The sequence below is a fragment of the Heterodontus francisci genome, chromosome 31 (assembly GCF_036365525.1).
Source record: "Heterodontus francisci isolate sHetFra1 chromosome 31, sHetFra1.hap1, whole genome shotgun sequence".
NCBI lineage: Eukaryota > Metazoa > Chordata > Chondrichthyes > Heterodontiformes > Heterodontidae > Heterodontus > Heterodontus francisci.
In genome coordinates this window covers 9,907,727-9,925,481 of record NC_090401.1, presented here as the reverse complement: position 1 = coordinate 9,925,481, position 17,755 = coordinate 9,907,727, and the positions used below count along the sequence as shown (strand labels likewise).

Genomic DNA, 17,755 nt, shown 5'->3' with positions numbered 1-17,755 from the left:
ACTTTGGTGGGTGTCCTCTGGCTGCCTGAGGTCTGAAAGGCCCTGGCTGCCTGGAGGTGTCCTGGACTGGTGCATCCCAGAGTACTTAAGGAAGTGGCCCTAGAAATAGTGGGTGCATTGGTGGTCATCTTCCAATGTTTCATAGACTCTGGAACAATTCCCACAGATTGGAGGGTAGCTAATGTAACCCCACTATTTAAAAAGGGAGGTAGAGAGAAAGCAGGAAATTATAGACCAGTCCGCCTGACATTGGTAGTGAGGAAAATTCTGGAGTCCATTATAAAAGATTTTATAGCAGAGCACTTGGAGAACAGTGGTAGAATCAGACAGAGTCAGCATGGATTTACGAAAGGGAAATCATGCTTGACAAATCTACTAGAATTCTTTGAGGATGTAACTTGTAGAGTTGATGAGGGGGAGCCAGTGGATGTGGTTTATTTGGACTTTCAGAAGGCTTTCGACAAAGTCCCACATAAGAGATTAGCATGTAAAATTAAAGTGCATGGGATTGGGGCTAGTGTATTGCGATGGATAGAAAATTGGTTGGCAGACAGGAAACAAAGAGTAGGGATAAACGGGTCTTTTTCCGAATGCCAGGCAGTGACTAGTGGGGTACCGCAGGGATCGGTGCTAGGACCCCAGTTATTCACAATATACATTAATGATATAGATGAGGGAACTAAATGTAATAAATGCAAGTTTGCAGATGACACAAAGCTGGGTGGGAGTGTGAGCTGTGAGGAGGATGCAGAGAAGCTCCAATGTGATTTGGGCAGGTTGAGTGAGTGGAAAAATACATGGCAGATGCAGTATAGTGTGGATAAATATGAGGTTATCCACTTTGGTAGCAAAAACAGTAAGGCAGAATATTATCTGAACGGCTATAAACTGAGAGAGGGGAATATGCAATGAGACCTGGGTGTTCTCGTACACCAGTCGCTGAAGGTAAGCATGCAGGTGCAACAGGTGTACAAAAAGGCAAATGGTATGTTGACCTTCATAGCGAGAGGATTCGAGTACAGGAGCAGGGATATCTTGCTGCAATTACAGAGGGAACTGATGAGGTCACACCTGGAATATTTTGTGCAGTTTTGGTCTCTTTATCTGAGGAAGGATGTTCTTGCTATGGAGGGAGTGCAGCAAAGGTTTACCAGTCTGATTCCTGGGATGGTGGGGCTGACGTATTAGGAGAGATTGAGTCAGTTAGGATTATATTTGCTGGAGTTCAGAAGAGTGAGGGGGGATCTCATAGAAACCTATAAAATTCTAACAGGACTTGACAGGGTAGATGCAGGAAGGATGTTCCCGATGTTGGGGGATCATAGTCTAAGGATACAGGGCGAACCTTTCAGGACTGAGATGAGGAGAAATTTCTTCATCCAGAGAGTGGTGAGCCTGTGGAATTCACTACCACAGAAAGCAATTGAGGCCAAAACATTGTATGTTTTCAAGAAGGAGTTAGATATAGCTTTTGGGGCGAAAGGGATCAAACGATATGGGGAGAAAGTGGGAACAGGTTACTGAGTTGGATGATCAGCCATGATCATAATGAATGGTGGAGCAGGCTTGAAGGGCCAAATGATCTACTCCTGCTCCTATTTTCTATGTTTCTATGTTAACTACAGCCTGCCCTGTGTTGTCGACACCAGAGGTTCATCATCAGCCTAGGGTTATGCATTGGCCTGGCCACCCACATCCTCCAACTGTCGGAGGCCTCAGCTGTCTCAGCCTCAGCCAGTTGCTTGGGTATGTGTGTGGCGCTCTCACCAGCTTGTGACCCTGATGATAAAGCCGAAAGGTTACCCAACAAGGTGAAAGTATCTGCACTGGTGGAGGGTACAAGAGAGTCATGGAATGGTGCATCCTCTGACTAGTCCTCCTCCTCAGAGGTGGATGACTGTCCCCCTGTGGTTGCAGATCTCTGCGAATGAATACCTGCATGAGAGAACACAAATATATGTGGGTTATGCTGTGAAGATCTCCTGATGCCGACCGAACATCATAGAGTCATAGAGTCACTTACAACATATTTAGGGTGGCACAGTGGCGCAGTGGTTAGCACCGCAGCCTCACAGCTCCAGCGACCCGGGTTTGATTCTGGGTACTGCCTGTGCGGAGTTTGCAAGTTCTCCCTGTGACCGTGTGGGTTTCCACCGGGTGCTCCAGTTTCCTCCCACAGCCAAAGACTTGTAGGTTGATAGGTAAACTGGCCATTGTAAATTGCCCCTAGTGTAGGTAGGTGGTAGGAGAATTGGGGGGAGGTGGTGGAAGCAGATACGAGAGCGACGTTTAAGAGACATCTTGACAAATATACGAATAGGAAGGGAATAGAGGAATATGGGCCCCGGAAGTGCAGAAGGTGTTAGTTTAGGCAGGCATCAAGATCGGCGCAGGCTTGGATGGCCGAATGGCCTGTTCCTGTGCTGTACTGTTCTTTGTTCTTTGTTCTTTGATGTGGTAGGAATATGGGATTAATGTAGGATTAGTATAAATGGGCAGTTGATGGTTGGCACAAACTCGGTGGGCCGAAGGGCCTGTTTCAGTGCTGTATCTCTAAATAAATAAATAAAGGAGGCCATTCGGCCCAAAAATATGCATACCAATGGGAGACAATCCTCACTGTCTTGCGCAGGGCTCTAATCTCCCCATCAGATATTGCACGGCCACCCTGGGTGCCCACCAGCCTCTTCTTCGGCAGAGGTGAGTGAACATACCTCTGGGAGACCTCCTTCTGTCCGGGCTATCTCCCTATTATGGGACCTCTTGTCCTGCATGAGGAAGGATGTAGACGATAGAGAATGTTCACTATTATTCTGTCCACCCTTGGCCATGCCTTACATGAGATCCTTGGCCATTTGCCTTTGTGCCACAGTTTGAAAGAAATCTATTCTATTGTGCTCCACTATTTTGAAGACCATGGATTACACCTCGTCACTACTTTTATATCATTATGCGAACCTCCCAGGATGGGCTGGCACAGCTGCCTCTGAGAGGACATTTAAGATCATACCTTCCTCTCCCCTGCTTGCTATCTTGGCTGTCACTGTGTTATAGATCACTGGAATTTCTATTCAATATCTCCTTCACTAACTGTAAAACGTACTTAAGATGGCATAATCATGTTTCAACACATTGGATCACACCCCAAACAGCAACCTAACTATTTCATTGTAATGAAATAGAGACCATCAAGGTTCAAGTTCAATTCCCAGTTAGTGTAGAGTTAGCTGGTCTTAAATGAGTGAAATTCGGTGTACTGTGTCTGATTAGTTTCAGTACTGCTCTGGTCGGGACGGAATAATCAGCTGGCATTCCGGCTCCTGATCATGATCTAGTGACACCTGCTGGAAACTGCTTGTTTGTGAAGCATTGAGCTGAGCTCTGATACCCCCCGAGAATAAAATAACTTGCCAACACCAGTGTCTGTGATAAATGGAAGAAAGGTGGTACCCCACAACAGCCTGCTCCTTCAGGGGGGAATGGAAGTGGTAAAAGAAATGCTGATATATTTTGGACTGAGCACAAGTTTCAGAAAAGCTTAGATAGAAAGGATTTATTAAAAGTTTCTCACTGCTTATGATGTGTAAATACGTCTATTTACTTGAGAGTGTTGGGATGCTGAGGAATGTAAAAATTGTACTTCTGCATAATTTCATACTGTTTCGTGGTAGATTCTCAAATATTTATGTTCTGATGCTGCATTGAGAAAGCCATTGAAGAGAGAGAGAGTCTGACCTCTAACTGACTAGCATACAAATCCAGCTCTGTGCACATTAGGCACTGATGGGAATATGATATGGATTCATAGCCACTCTGAAAATTTCTATGTATGTTTTTGTAATATGTAGGCGGGATTGCATGTTTATCATGGTGTGCATTTGCCTGTGTTTTCTCCCACCTCTGACCTCGCATTCCCTTGATGCAAGGATTCATATCCATGCTTAACATGCCCATCCCCCTTCCAAACATGTAGTGCCTCTAAATCTGAGTCTAACATTATTTGGGAAACTGAAAGTAAACAATTAGTTTATCGACACTTCTCTATTGATCCCACTGTTTATGGATGGAATGCACTATAAGAACACTGGCTTTGGGTATCCCGTCAAATATATGCCAAGGAACTAGACGAATCCTTAAACCCCTCAATTTAACACCTCACAGAGGAACCGTCTGTGAATTACTGCCCTTACCACCCAGTTTGAGGTCGAGGAGTGAACGATACAGAAGTTGGATTGCCAAACCATCTTAAATCTTCCATTTTGGGGTGTCTAGGCCAACTCTCGATATGAATAGCCACAGCTGGTGAATGAATTAACTCTTTCTTAAAGAAGAAGTCAGACAAATCGCACACTAAAATCTATTGACTACAAAAGCACAAGTTTAATATTGAGTATACTGGCAATTGATGGATATAAATAGATGTGTTCAGAGTCATCTAACACTTAATAGCCAACTAATGGACAAAGTTACTTAACAAAGTGAGTGGCAGAGGCTGTAAAAACAATTCTGTCGTGTTACTGTAATTCAGCATTAACTAGAAGCTAAGTATTAAGGCACAGCTGGAATCAGTGTCTGACACTACTAAACTGGTGAAGTTAACCCAAGGCAAAAACCGTAGACAACTAATAAGTTGGATAGTTAGTCCATTGGACAGAATAATGTCTAGATGCTTGTGATTAACAATGTTTCCAGGGTTTATAGAACTTTGTCCTTATAAATGGCATGGTTGAGTCAATCTCCTTCCTTCTCTGGGATGCAGGCGTTAGCTTCTGCAGCATTAAATCAATGAGCCCCTTCAGTGGTGGGTTTATCTGTTCCACTTGGATCCTTAGTTTCAGCTGAGCTTACCTTTGCACAAATGACAATATCTGCTATCTAGCTTTTCTCTTGCTGCCTGATCTCAGGTACTGTACAGTTAAACAACACAATTATCACTTCCTGTAATTTCTATACTCTCTGATTCTCTGAACGAAAGATACCTTGTACATGTAAAGGTACTATTTTACATCAGCCAGGTAAGGGTTTACAAAGGTAAAGAGAATCTTCTTCTAACTACAAACTAGCTAAGAGGATCCAAGACACTACTACTGCTTCACTACTACCACCCTGAAATACCTTAAATTCATGGACAGACCCCTTCCAGACAATTTACCAATCTCAGTGACACGTGTTGGAAGGTTTCACATACGTTGCTGCCAATCATTTCGAACAAACATGGAAGGGTTTCAGTACCTTGGAGTCACTGAAGAATGGGCTTCCAGAGACTGTGAGCTGAATTTTGAAATGCTGGTGGGTGTTTGAGTAAGTCTGTGCACGATTTGAGGTCGGCACTGGGTCCTCTTGCGAACCAATTTTGAAAGGGATGATGAGAGAGGGGGAAACGGGAATTCCGAATGTCTTCAATTAATTGGCTGTTGAGCTCATCGAAAGTCTTGTCAGGAGCAGTTTGTAAGTTTCAATGGGAGGGCATGGGGAAAACACAATGTCTGGAACACGACAGGATGTAGAAGTTATGAACACTGCGGGGGGCCATGAGAGTTATTGGTAGGGCTGCTTAACATATTGTTCAAGTCCATAATAAAGCTCAGCTGCTCAACAGTGCCACAGAGTAGCTATTGCTGGAGCTGAAAGACTTGCATTTGTTAGTGGTGAGTGGTAAGAATCTGGAGAGGGATGTGAGGCCACTGGTGTCATTTGGACAGCTGGGGTTGGCAGAGGAAGTCCTCGTGAAATAATGAGCATTAGCTGAGGGAGTGGAAATGGGAGCAGGCTGGCCTGGTCGCAAGGGCCAACCAAATTCAGCAACATTTCATATGAGCGCCTCTCATCCCAATGACAGATGACTCCATAACTCACCTTTTATCAGATAGAGAGAAAATATGCAGACATTGAGAATGGGGTCTCCAGCGCCACCATTACCCCTCAATACAGACCATGAAACCACACAAAGCCCAGGTCCCCGTGCCCCCGCTTTAAACTTAATTTCACTTTTCTCAACAAAGTTTGAAAACACACGTCCTTCGAGGTACTCCTCCTGTGTCTGAGGATAAGGTGGAGGCTGACTGCCCCATTGTATCAGCGTCTGGCTGAGATGCCCATGGCTTCCATTCTCATTGTGGAGGTGCCATAGGGGCTCCTTCACAGGCTGCAGAGCCTGTGTCATTGCTGGGGCAGCCTCTGTTGCAGGGCCTTGTGACATGGATGGTTTCTTAGTCAGAGGGGCCAAAGAGGTGAAGGATGGTGCTGGTGCCATCAACTCAGAGTGGTGCTGCACATGGCTCTCCAAGAGGTTGAACACTCTCTCAATAGAGGAGTTCATGTGCTCAAAACCCTGAGTTGTAACAGTGTACATGCACTGCATGGACTCCTCCATTGTCTGCCCATGTCTCCACAAAACCTCAGGGATCTCTGCTATTCAGGAACTCATCTGCCTCTGATGCTCCAGAAAGACCCTCCTTGTTTGAGACACCCGAGGCCCAGCATTTTCACCCAGCGAAGCATGGCTGTGTCTGTCCCCCGTCCTCCAAAAGGGACTGCCCACAGCTGACTCTCTCACTCTCCTCCTCCTGCTCACTTGTGAGGGGCCACTCACCCAGTGCTCCCCCTTCTAATCTGGATTTAGGCCAAACTGAGGTGAGTGTCTGCCCTGGCGGTTGGTGTGGAGGTATAATAGGGCAGCGCAGGCTCTGTGGAGTCTCCCTTCACTGAGGAGGGTGGCGATGTCTGCGCGGCAGGCCCTGTGGGAAACACAAGAAGGTGGTGCTGAGAACTCGGGCAACTCAGCAGATGCATCAGAACAATCCGCCACATTGATGACAGTGGTTGAAGAGCCACATCGCACATTGGACAGGAGTTTTCGCCCTGCCCTTCACCTGAAGATAGAGCATTCAAATGACCCTGCTTTTCATGGCTTCCAGTCTCACCATCGCCGGTGGTCTGCTGCGATTTGCAGTATCCAGCACTGCCTCCTCCATCAGTGTCAGGTTGTAAAGGTTAGTAACACTACCACCTCTTCGAGCCATCTTGCGCCTGTTGTCTGCTGTCTTTTCCTGCATGATGAGGACACAGCTATGTTTGAGAAGGCTGCCCTCCCTCACCTATTCCTTTGACATGATCTGCTGCACTCCTCCGTGATAACCCCTTCCCAATTGTGCCCCATATGTGAGGGTGGCTGAGCTCTCAATGATGCAACTGGGCACTTGTTCTAACAATATTAGGGAGACCCATGGGCACTCAGTCTGCTCAGCTAGTGTGCATGATGGTGCATACAGAGTTAGAGGCCTGTCACCAGGGTGTTGCTTGCCACTCACCTTCCCAGATCCTAGCAGGTCATTGAACCTCTTGAGACATTGCACACACGTCCTCCGTATCATGCCTCTACTGCTGACCTCCATCCAGGCACTTTTGATCTCCTGAGGCTCCTTTCTTCCACAGGACACCGGGAAGAGAATTTCTCGCCTCACGGCGACTGGCTCCGTCAACACCTCAAGAATGGCATCAGAAAACCTTGGCACTGCCCGTGGACGCCAGCCTGATCAGCACCATCCTGTGACATGTCCTCAGGGACCAGCAAGCCCAGTCATGGCTGCCACTCACCTTTTCAAAGGGCCCTCCTGATCCTTGTCCTGCCTCCAGGCTGCTCCCGGTGCTGCCGATTGGGCGGCGAACCCACCCCCAGGCCAATTAAATACTTTAAATTTGAAAATCGCGTTGCGTCACCGATATTGACGCAACACAGGTTTGGGACCCAGAAATTAACCTGGCATTGGGTCCTGACCCCAATTGAAAATTCAGCCCCCTGAAACTCTGCCCTGGATTGGCGGGCAGATGGCTATATGACATTTTGTTGTGATTGTGCCATGCTAATAATGGAGGTTTCCATAAGTTTTGTGATGTAAAGAAAGTATCAGAAGGGATTCCCTGGTCAGGGAGGTTAGAGGTACTCGACCAGAGGATGTCTGAAACAATCCCACAGACAAACCCTCACAGAAGGCCAGACCACGCATGCATATATCTTATTGACTTGCGCCACGGTGCCTAAAGAATAGCCATTTGGTGTAGTCATGTGGAGATCACGCTTCTGCCCAGAGTGTAATGGTAATGCTCAGACATTAGCATGTATCAACTTTTATTTATGCTGAATAAAATATAACCACTGTAACCAATAAGGATTCTCACTTTGAATCATGTCAGAACTTGAGAGTGAAGTGGCTGAAGGGTTAATTGACTTTGATACTCTCTAAGTCCAACAGCATGGAGTTGTCAGGCCACTGGTTGACCTCACAAGCATATAGTTTGGCCAAGTCACAGGCTGACATCACTGATGTGGAGTAGATGGACTGGAATTTGACCATATGAGTTTAAGTGAAGGCAAACATTGTACTAATGCTAATTATTTATTTTGTCCTGTTCTACAGGAATTCGTCATGATCATTGTATTTGGGCTAGAGTATGTCATTCGAGTTTGGGCCGCTGGCTGCTGCTGCCGGTACAGAGGATTGCAGGGGAGGCTCCGATTTGCTCGAAAACCGTTCTGCGTAATAGGTAAGAACAGCCACACTGTGTGAATCCTTTTATAAATATCTGGATCAGAGCAAATGCAAAGCATTTAAATGAAAGAAGTAGAGGAAGGATTTCTTTTGTTTGCTTATTCTGCTGAAATATATACACATTTTTACACTTTTATTTTCAATAATGGACAGAATCGCTCCCTCCTCCTTCGTAGAAACTTACAAAATATTGGAACATAACATCAGAAGCAAACACTGACAAAGAGATTTCTCAAGTGAGGTGTATTATGTGTCACTGGCAATTGAATGCACCCATCTCATTACTCTTGTTAATTGATTGCAAATGGCTGGGAGAGCCCAAGCAGTCATAGATTGGAATAAAAAGGCACCCTCAATAATTGGGGCATGGGGGAGTTGTTTGTCTTGTGAGTCTCTTATGAGTTCTAAGTTATAAACATGGGCTGTTCAGCTGGAAAGGAACCATAGAAGAACCACAGAAAAATTACAGCACAGAAGGAGGCCATTCAGCCCATTGTGTCTGCGCCAGCCAAAAATAAACTAGCTGCCCAAACTAATCCCACCTTCCAGCACCTGGTCCGTAGCCTTGCAGGTTACAGCACTTCAGGTGCATGTCCAGGTACCTTTTAAATGAGTTGAGGGTTTCTGCCTCCACCACCAATCCTGGCAGTGAATTCCAGACACCCACCACCCTCTGGGTGAAAAGGTTTTCCCTCATGTCTCCTCTAATCCTTTTACCAATCACCTTAAGGAAGAGTGCTAAATTGGGGGAAGGCCAACGATACCAAAATTCGGCAGGAGCTGGGGAATGTAGATTGGGAGCAGCTGTTTGAAGATAAATCCACATTTGATATGTGGGAGGCTTTTAAAGAGAGGTTGATTAGCGTGCAGGAGAGACATGTTCCTGTGAAAATGAGGGAGAGAAATGGCAAGATTAGGGAACCATGGACGACAGGTGAAATTGTGAAACTAGCTAAGAGGAAAAAGGAAGCATACATAAGGTCTAGGCGGCTGAAGAAAGACGAAGCTTTGGAAGAATATCGGGAATGTAGGACCAATCTGAAACGAGGAATTAAGAGGGCTAAAAGGGGTCATGAAATATCTTTAGGAAACAGGGTTAAGGAAAATCCCAAAGCCTTTTATTCATATATAAGGAGCAAGAAGGTAACTAGAGAAAAGATTGGCCCACTCAAGGACAAAGGAGGAAAATTATGCGTGGAGTCAGAGAAAATGGGTGAGATTCTAAACGAGTACTTTGCATCGGTATTCACTGAGGAGAGGGACATGACGGATGTTGAGGTTAGGGATAGATGTTTGATTACTCTAGGTCAAGTCGGCATAAGGAGGGAGGAAGTGTTGGGTATTCTAAAAGGCATTAAGGTGGACAAGTCCCCAGGTCCAGATGGGATCTATCCCAGGTTACTGTGGGAAGCGAGAGAGGAAATAGCTGGGGCCTTAACAGATATCTTTGCAGCATCCTTAAACACGGGTGAGGTCCCGGAGGACTGGAGAATTGCTAATGTAGTCCCCTTGTTTAAGAAGGGTAGCAGGGATAATCCAGGTAATTATAGACCGGTGAGCCTGACGTCAGTGGTAGGGAAGCTGCTGGAGAAGATACTGAGGGATAGGATCTATTCCCATTTGGAAGAAAATGGGCTTATCAGTGATAGGCAACATGGTTTTGTGCAGGGAAGTTCATGTCTTACCAACTTAATAGAATTCTTTGAGGAAGTGACAAAGTTGATTGATGAGGGAAGGGCTGTAGATGTCATATACATGGACTTCAGTAAGGCGTTTGATAAGGTTCCCCATGGTAGGCTGATGGAGAAGGTGAAGTCGCATGGGGTCCAGGGTGTACTAGCTAGATGGATAAAGAACTGGCTGGGCAACAGGAGACAGAGAGTAACAGTGGAAGGGAGTTTCTCAAAATGGAGACGTGTGACCAGTGGTGTTCCACAGGGATCCGTGCTGGGACCACTGTTGTTTGTGATATACATAAATGATTTGGAGGAAAGTATAGGTGGTCTGATTAGCAAGTTTGCAGACGACACTAAGATAGATGGAGTAGCAGATAGTGAAGGGGACTGTCAGAGAATACAGCAGAATATAGATAGATTGGAGAGTTGGGCAGAGAAATGGCAAATGGAGTTCAATCCGGGCAAATGCGAGGTGATGCATTTTGGAAGATCCAATTCAAGAGTGAACTATACAATAAATGGAAAAGTCCTGGGGAAAATTGATGTACAGAGAGATTTGGGTGTTCAGGTCCATTGTTCCCTGAAGGTGGCAACGCAGGTCAATAGAGTGGTCAAGAAGGCATACGGCATGCTTTCCTTCATCGGACGGGGTATTGAGTACAAGAGTTGGCAGGTCATGTTACAGTTGTATAAGACTTTGGTTCGGCCACATTTGGAATACTGCGTGCAGTTCTGGTCACCACATTACCAAAAGGATGTAGATGCTTTGGAGAGGGTGCAGAGGAGGTTCACCAGGATGTTGCCTGGTATGGAGGGCGCTAGCTATGAAGAGAGGTTGAGTAGATTAGGATTATTTTCATTAGAAAGACGGAGGTTGAGGGGGGACCTGATTGAGGTGTACAAAATCATGAGAGGTATAGACAGGGTGGATAGCAAGAAGCTTTTTCCCAGAGTGGGGGATTCAGTTACTAGGGGTCACGAGTTCAAAGTGAGAGGGGAAAAGTTTAGGGGGGATATGCGTGGAAAGTTCTTTACGCAGAGGGTGGTGGGTGCCTGGAACGCGTTGCCAGCGGAGGTGGTAGACGCGGGCACGATAGCGTCTTTTAAGATGTATCTAGACAGATACATGAATGGGCAGGAAGCAAAGAGATACAGACCCTTAGAAAATAGGAGTCAGGTTTAGATAGAGGATCTGGATCGGCGCAGGCTTGGAGGGCCGAAGGGCCTATTCCTGTGCTGTAATTTTCTTTGTTCTTTGTTCTTTAAATCTGTGCCCCCTGGTAATTGACCTCTCCACTTGGGGAAACAGGTCCTTCTTGTCTATTCTATCTAGGCCCCTCATAATTTTATATACCTCAATTAAGTCACCCCTTAGCCTCCGTAGTTCGAGGGAAAACAACCCGAGCTTATCCAATCTTTCCTGATAGCTGCAACTTTCAAGCCCTTGCAACATTCTTGTAAACCTCCTCTATACTCTCTCCAGAGCAATTATGTCCTTCATGTAATGTGGTGACCAGAACTGTATGCAAAACTCCAGCTGTAGCCTAACCAGCATTTTATACAGTTCCGGCATTACATCCCTGCTTTTGAATTCTATACCTCGGCCAATAAAGGAAAGAATTCCAAATGCCTTTTTCACTACTTTATGTACCTTTCCTGCCACCTTCAGGTACCTGTGGACATGCACTCCAAGGTCTCTCACGTCTTTTACCCCTCTCAATATCCTCTCGTTTATTGTGTAGTCCCTTGCTTTCTTTGCCCTCCCCAAATGCATTACCTCACACTTCTCCGGATTGAATTCCTTTGCCACTTTTCCGCCCACTCAACCAAACCATTCATATCATTCAGGAGTCTACAGTTATCCTCTTCACTATCAACTACATGGCCAATTTTTGTGTCATCAGCAAATTTCCGCATCATGCCTCCCACATTTAAGTCCAAATCATTAATATATTACACAAACAGCAAGGAACCCAACACTGAGCCCTGTGGAACACCACTGGAAACAGCTTTCCAGTTGCAAAAACATCTGTTGACTACTACCCTTTGTTTCCTGTCACTGAGCTAATTTTGGATCCAACCTCCACATTTCCTGTATCACATGGGCTTTTATTTTTCTGGCCAGTCTGCCATGCGGGACTTTATCAAATGCCTTACTAAAATCCATGTAGACCACATCCACTGCACTACCCTCATCAATCCTCCTTGTTACTTCCTCAGAAAATGCAATCAAGTTAGTAAGACACGACCTTCCCTTAACAAATCCATGCTGACTACGCCTGATCAATCTGTGCCTCTCTAAGGAGACAAAGGAGACGTCTGAAGTAGACTTCTTGGAGACATGTTGTAGAAAATGTCAATGGAAGTTAAACTATGACAGTAGGATAAGGGGGCATATGGTCAAACTGGTGAAAAAAAATTAGGACTGATCTCAGGAAGTTCTTCTTCACATGAACAGTGACCAATACACTTGGAATTATTTAAGAAAAGATGGATGCTGTTGTGGGCAATCAATGGGATCGTAGATGGATAAATTCTGAGCATACAAACAAACATACGAATTAGGAGCAGGAGTAGACCATTCAGCCCCTCGAGCCTGGTCCACCATTCAATAAGATCACGACTGATCTGATTGTAACCTTGACTCCAGATTCCCGTCTACCCCCAATACATTTCACCCTCTTCCTTATCAAGAATCTATCTACCTCTGCCTTAAAAATATTTAACGACTCTGCTAACACTGCCTTTTGAAGAAGAGAGTTCCAAAGACTCACAACCCTCTGAGAGAAAGAATTTCTTCTCATCTCTGTCTTAAATAGGCAACCACTTATGTTTAAATAGTTTTTTTATTCATTTGCGGGATGTGCGCGTCACTGGCCAGGCCAGCATTTATTGCCCATCCCTAATTGCCCTTGAGAAGGTGGTGGTGAGCTGCCTTCTTGAACCGCTGCAGTCCATGTAGGGTAGGTACACCCAGAGTGCTGTTAGGAAGGGAGTTCCAGGATTTTGACCCAGCGACAGTGAAGGAACGGCGATATAGTTCCAAGTCAGGATGGTGTGTGACTTGGAGGGGAACTTGCAGGTGGTGGTGTTCCTATGTATGTGCTGCCCTTGCCCTTCTAGTTGGTGGAGGTCGCGGGTTTGGAAGGTGCTGTCGAAGGAGTCTTGGTGCATTGCTGCAATGCATCTTGTAGATGGTACACACTGCTGCCACTGTGCATCGGTGGTGGAGGGAGTGAATGTTTGAGGATGGGGTGCCAATCAAGCGGCTGCTTTGTCCTGGATGGGGTCGAGCTTCTTGAGTGTTGTTGGAGCTGCACCCATCCAGGCAAGTGGAGAGTACTCCATCACACTCCTGACTTGTGCCTTGTAGATGGTGGACAGGCTTTGGGGAGTTAGGAGGTGAGTTACTCACCACAGGATTCCTAGCCTCTGACCTGCTCATGTAGCCACAGTATTTATATGGCTACTCCAGTTCAGTTTCTGGTCAGTGGTAGCACCTAGGATGTTGATAGTGGGGGATTCAGTGATGGTAATGCCATTGAATGACAAGGGAGGTGGTTAGATTCTCTCTTGTTGGAGATGGTCATTGCCTGGCACTTGTGTGGCGCGAATGTTACTTGCCACTTATCAGCCCAAGCCTGAATATTGTCCAGGTCTTGCTGCATTTCTACACAGACTGCTTTAGTATCTGAGGGGTTGTGAATGGTGCTGAACATTGTGCAATCATCAGCGAACGTCCCCACTTCTGACTTTATGATTGAAGGAAGATCAGTAATGAAGCAGCTGAAGATGGTTGGGCCTAGGACACTATGCTGAGGAACTCCTGCAGTGATGTCCTGGAGCTGAGATGGTTGACCTCCAACAAACACAACCATCTTCCTTTGCGTTAGGCATGACTCCAACGAACAGAGAGTTTTCCCCCTGATTCCCATTGACTTCAGTTTTGCTAGGGCTCCTTGATGCCATACTCAGTCAAATGCTGCCTTGATGTCAAGGGCAGTCACTGTCACCTCGCCTCTTGAGTTCAGCTCTTTTGTCCATGTTTGGACTAAGGCTGTACTGAGGTCAGGAGCTGAATGGCCCTGGCAGAACCCAAACAGAGCGTCACTGAACAGGTTATTGCTAAGTAAGTACCGCTTGATAGCACTGTTTATGACACCTTCCATCACTTTACTGATGATTGAGAATAGACTGATAGGGCAGTAATTGACCTGGTTGGATTTGTCCTGCTTTTTGTATGCAGGACATACCTGGGCAATTTTCCACACTGCCGAGTAGATGCCAGTGTTGTAGCTATACTGGAACAGCTAGGCTCGGGGCGTGGCAAGTTCTGGAGCACAGGTCTTCAGTACTATTGCCGGTAGGACCCAGAGCCTTTGCAGTATCAGTGCATTCAGTCGTTCCTTGATATCACGTGGAGTGAATCGAATTGGCTGAAGTCTGGCATCTGTGATGCTGGGGATTTCAGGAGGAGGCAGAGATGGATCATCAACTCGGCACTTCTGGCTGAAGATTGTTGCAAATGCTTCAGCCTTATCCTTTGCAATGATGTGCTGGGCTCCCCCATCATTGAGGATGGGGATATTTGTGGAGCCACCTCCTCCAGTTAGTTGTTTAATTGCCCAGCACCATTCACGGCTGGATGTGGCAGGACTGCAGACCTTAGATCTGATTCGTTGGTTATGGGATTGCTTAGCTCTGTGTATTGCATGCTGCTTATGCAGTTTGACAAGTAGTCTTGTGTTGTAGCTTCACCAGGTTGATACCTCATTTTGAAATATGCCTGGTGCTGCTCCTGCACTCTTCGTTGAACCAGGGTTGGTCTCCTAGCTTGATGGTAATGGTAGAGTGGGGAATATGCCGGGCCATGAGGTTACAGATTGTGGTTGAGTACAATTCTGCTGCTGCTGCTGGCCCACAGCGCCTCATGGATGCTCAGTTTTGCACTGCTAGATCTGTTTGAAATATATTGCATTTAGCATGGTGGTAGTGCCACACAACACAACGGACGGTATCCTCAAATGTGAAGGCAGGACTTTGTCTCCCAAAGGACTGTGCGGTGGTCACTCCTACCAATACTGTCATGGACAGATGCATCTGCGTCAGGCAGATTGGTGAGGACGAGGTCAAGTATGTTTTTCCCTCAACATCTGCTGCATACCCAGTCTAGCAGCTATGTCCTTTAGGATTCGGCTGGCTCGGTCAGTAGTGGTGCTACCGAGCTGCTGTTGGTGATAGACATTAAAAGTTCCCCACCCAGAGTACTTTCTGCACCCTTACCACCCTTAGTGCTTCCTCCAAGTGGTGTTCTACATGGTGGAGTACTGAGTCATCAGCTGAGGGAGGGCCGTAGGTGGTAATCAGCAGGAGGTTACCTTGCCCATGTTTGACCTGATGGCATGAGACTTCATGCGGTCCGGAGTCAATGTTGAGGACTCCCAGGGCAACTCCCTCCCGATTGTACACCACTTTGCTGCCACCTCTACTGGGCCTGTCCTGCTGGTGGGACAGGACATACCCGGGGATGGTGATGACAGTGTCTGGGACATTGTCTGTAAGGTATGATTCCGTGAGTATGAGTTTGTCAGGCTGTTGCTTGACTAGTCTGTGGGACAGCTCTCTACTCTTTGGCACAAGCCCCCAGATGTTAGTAAGAAGGAATTTGCAGGGGCAACAGGGCTGGGTTTGCCGTTGTCATTTCTGGTGCCTAAGTCAATGTGGGTGCTTGGTTCGGTTTCATTCTTTTTTATTGACTTCGTATTGGTTAGATACAACTAAGTGGCTTGCTAGGCCATTTCAGAGTCATCCACATTACTGTGGGTCTGGAGTTACATGGAGGCCAGACCAGGTAACAACGGCAGTTTTCCTTCCCTAAAAGGATATTAGTGAACCAGATGAGTTTTTATAACAATTATCAACAATGGTTTCATGGCCATCATTAGACTAGCTTTTAATTCCAGATTTATTAATTGAATTCACATTGCACTATCTGCTGCGGTGCTATTCAAACCTATGTCCCCAGAGAAATACCTTGGATTCCTGGGTTACTAGTCCAGTGACAATACCACTACACCACCGCCTCCCCTCTCGTGATTTTTAGTTCCAGTTTCTCCCACAAGGGGAGCCATCCTTTCCACATCCACCCTGTCAAGACCCCTCAGGATCTTATATGTTTCAATCAAGTCGCTTCTTACTCTTCTAAACTCCAGCAGATACAAACCTAACCTGTCCAATCTTTCCTCATAAGACAACCAGCCCATTCCAGGTATTAGTCTAGTAAACCTTCTCTGAACTGCTTCCAGTACATTTACATCCTTCCTTAAATAAGGAGACCAATAATGTACACAGTACTCCAGATGTAGTCTCACCAATGTCCTGTATAGCTGAAACATAACCTCCCTACTTTTGCTTTCCTAGTTACTTGCTGAACCTGCATACTAACCTTTTGCGATTCATCTATTAGAACACCCAGATCCCTCTGCATCTCAGAGTTCTGCAATCGCTCATTTAGATAATATGCTTCTTTTCATTCTTCCTGCCGAAATGGACAATTTCACATTTTCCCATATTATATTCCATGTTATATATGTATATATTGATATACTATCTGTAAAGTGTTAGGAACTAATTAGCTAGGAACTAGTTGTTATGTTTAAGTGTTCCAGTGGGGGGCCTCATTCACGGCTGCACTGGGCAGTCATGTTATATGTAACACAAGAATCAGGTTCTACAGTACAAAGCATGGTGCTGTATAAGCCACTAACTCTAGCCTTTCCAAGATTAAAGTGCGATTCTTTCCAACATCTGGGAACCAGAAACAACAGAAAGAGGAAACACTCCATTTGCCAGATCTTTGCCCACTCATTTAACCTATCTATATCCTTTTGTAGCCTCCTTATGTCCTCTTCACAACTTACCTTCCGACCTATCTTTGTGTCATCAGCAAATTTAGCAACCAGACCTTCGGTCCCTTCATCCATGTCATTTATATAAATTGTAAAAAGTTGAGGACCCAGCATTGATCCCTGTGGCACACCACATCTTGCCCAATAGAAAATTACTCTCTGTTTCATGTTAATTAGCCAATCTTCTATTTATGCCAATATCGTTAATAATAGCTTCTAACATTTTCCCTCAGACAGATGTTAAGCTAACTGGCCTGTAGTTTCCTGCTTTCTGTCTCCCTCTCTTTTTGAACAAAGGAGTTACATTTGCTATTTTCCAACCTAATGGAATCTTCCCCGAATCTAGGGAATTTTGGAAAATTAAAACTAATGCATTAACTATCTCACTAGCCACTTCTTTTAAGACCCTAGGATGAAGTCCATCAGGACCCGGGGACTTGTCAGCCCGCAGCTCCAGCAATTTGCTCAGTACCACTTCCCTGGTGATTGTAATTTTCTTGAGTTCCTCCCTCCTTTCCATTTCCTGATTTACAGCTATTTCTGGGATGTTACTTGTATCCTCTATAGTGAAGACCGATGCAGAAGACCTGTTCAATTCATCTGCCATCTCCTAATTAATTCC

At 45.7% G+C, this 17,755-nt stretch overlaps 1 protein-coding gene across 1 annotated transcript in view; it reads left to right on the top strand.

Annotated features, from left to right (window-relative positions):
- Positions 1-17,755, top strand: part of LOC137347025 (potassium voltage-gated channel subfamily KQT member 4-like) — a 307,740-nt gene that overhangs the window by 23,637 nt on the left and 266,348 nt on the right. Inside the window, exon 3 of the mRNA XM_068011033.1 lies at positions 8,418-8,544. Coding sequence (XP_067867134.1) covers positions 8,418-8,544 — 127 coding nt within the window. The remainder of the gene's footprint in view (positions 1-8,417; positions 8,545-17,755) is intronic.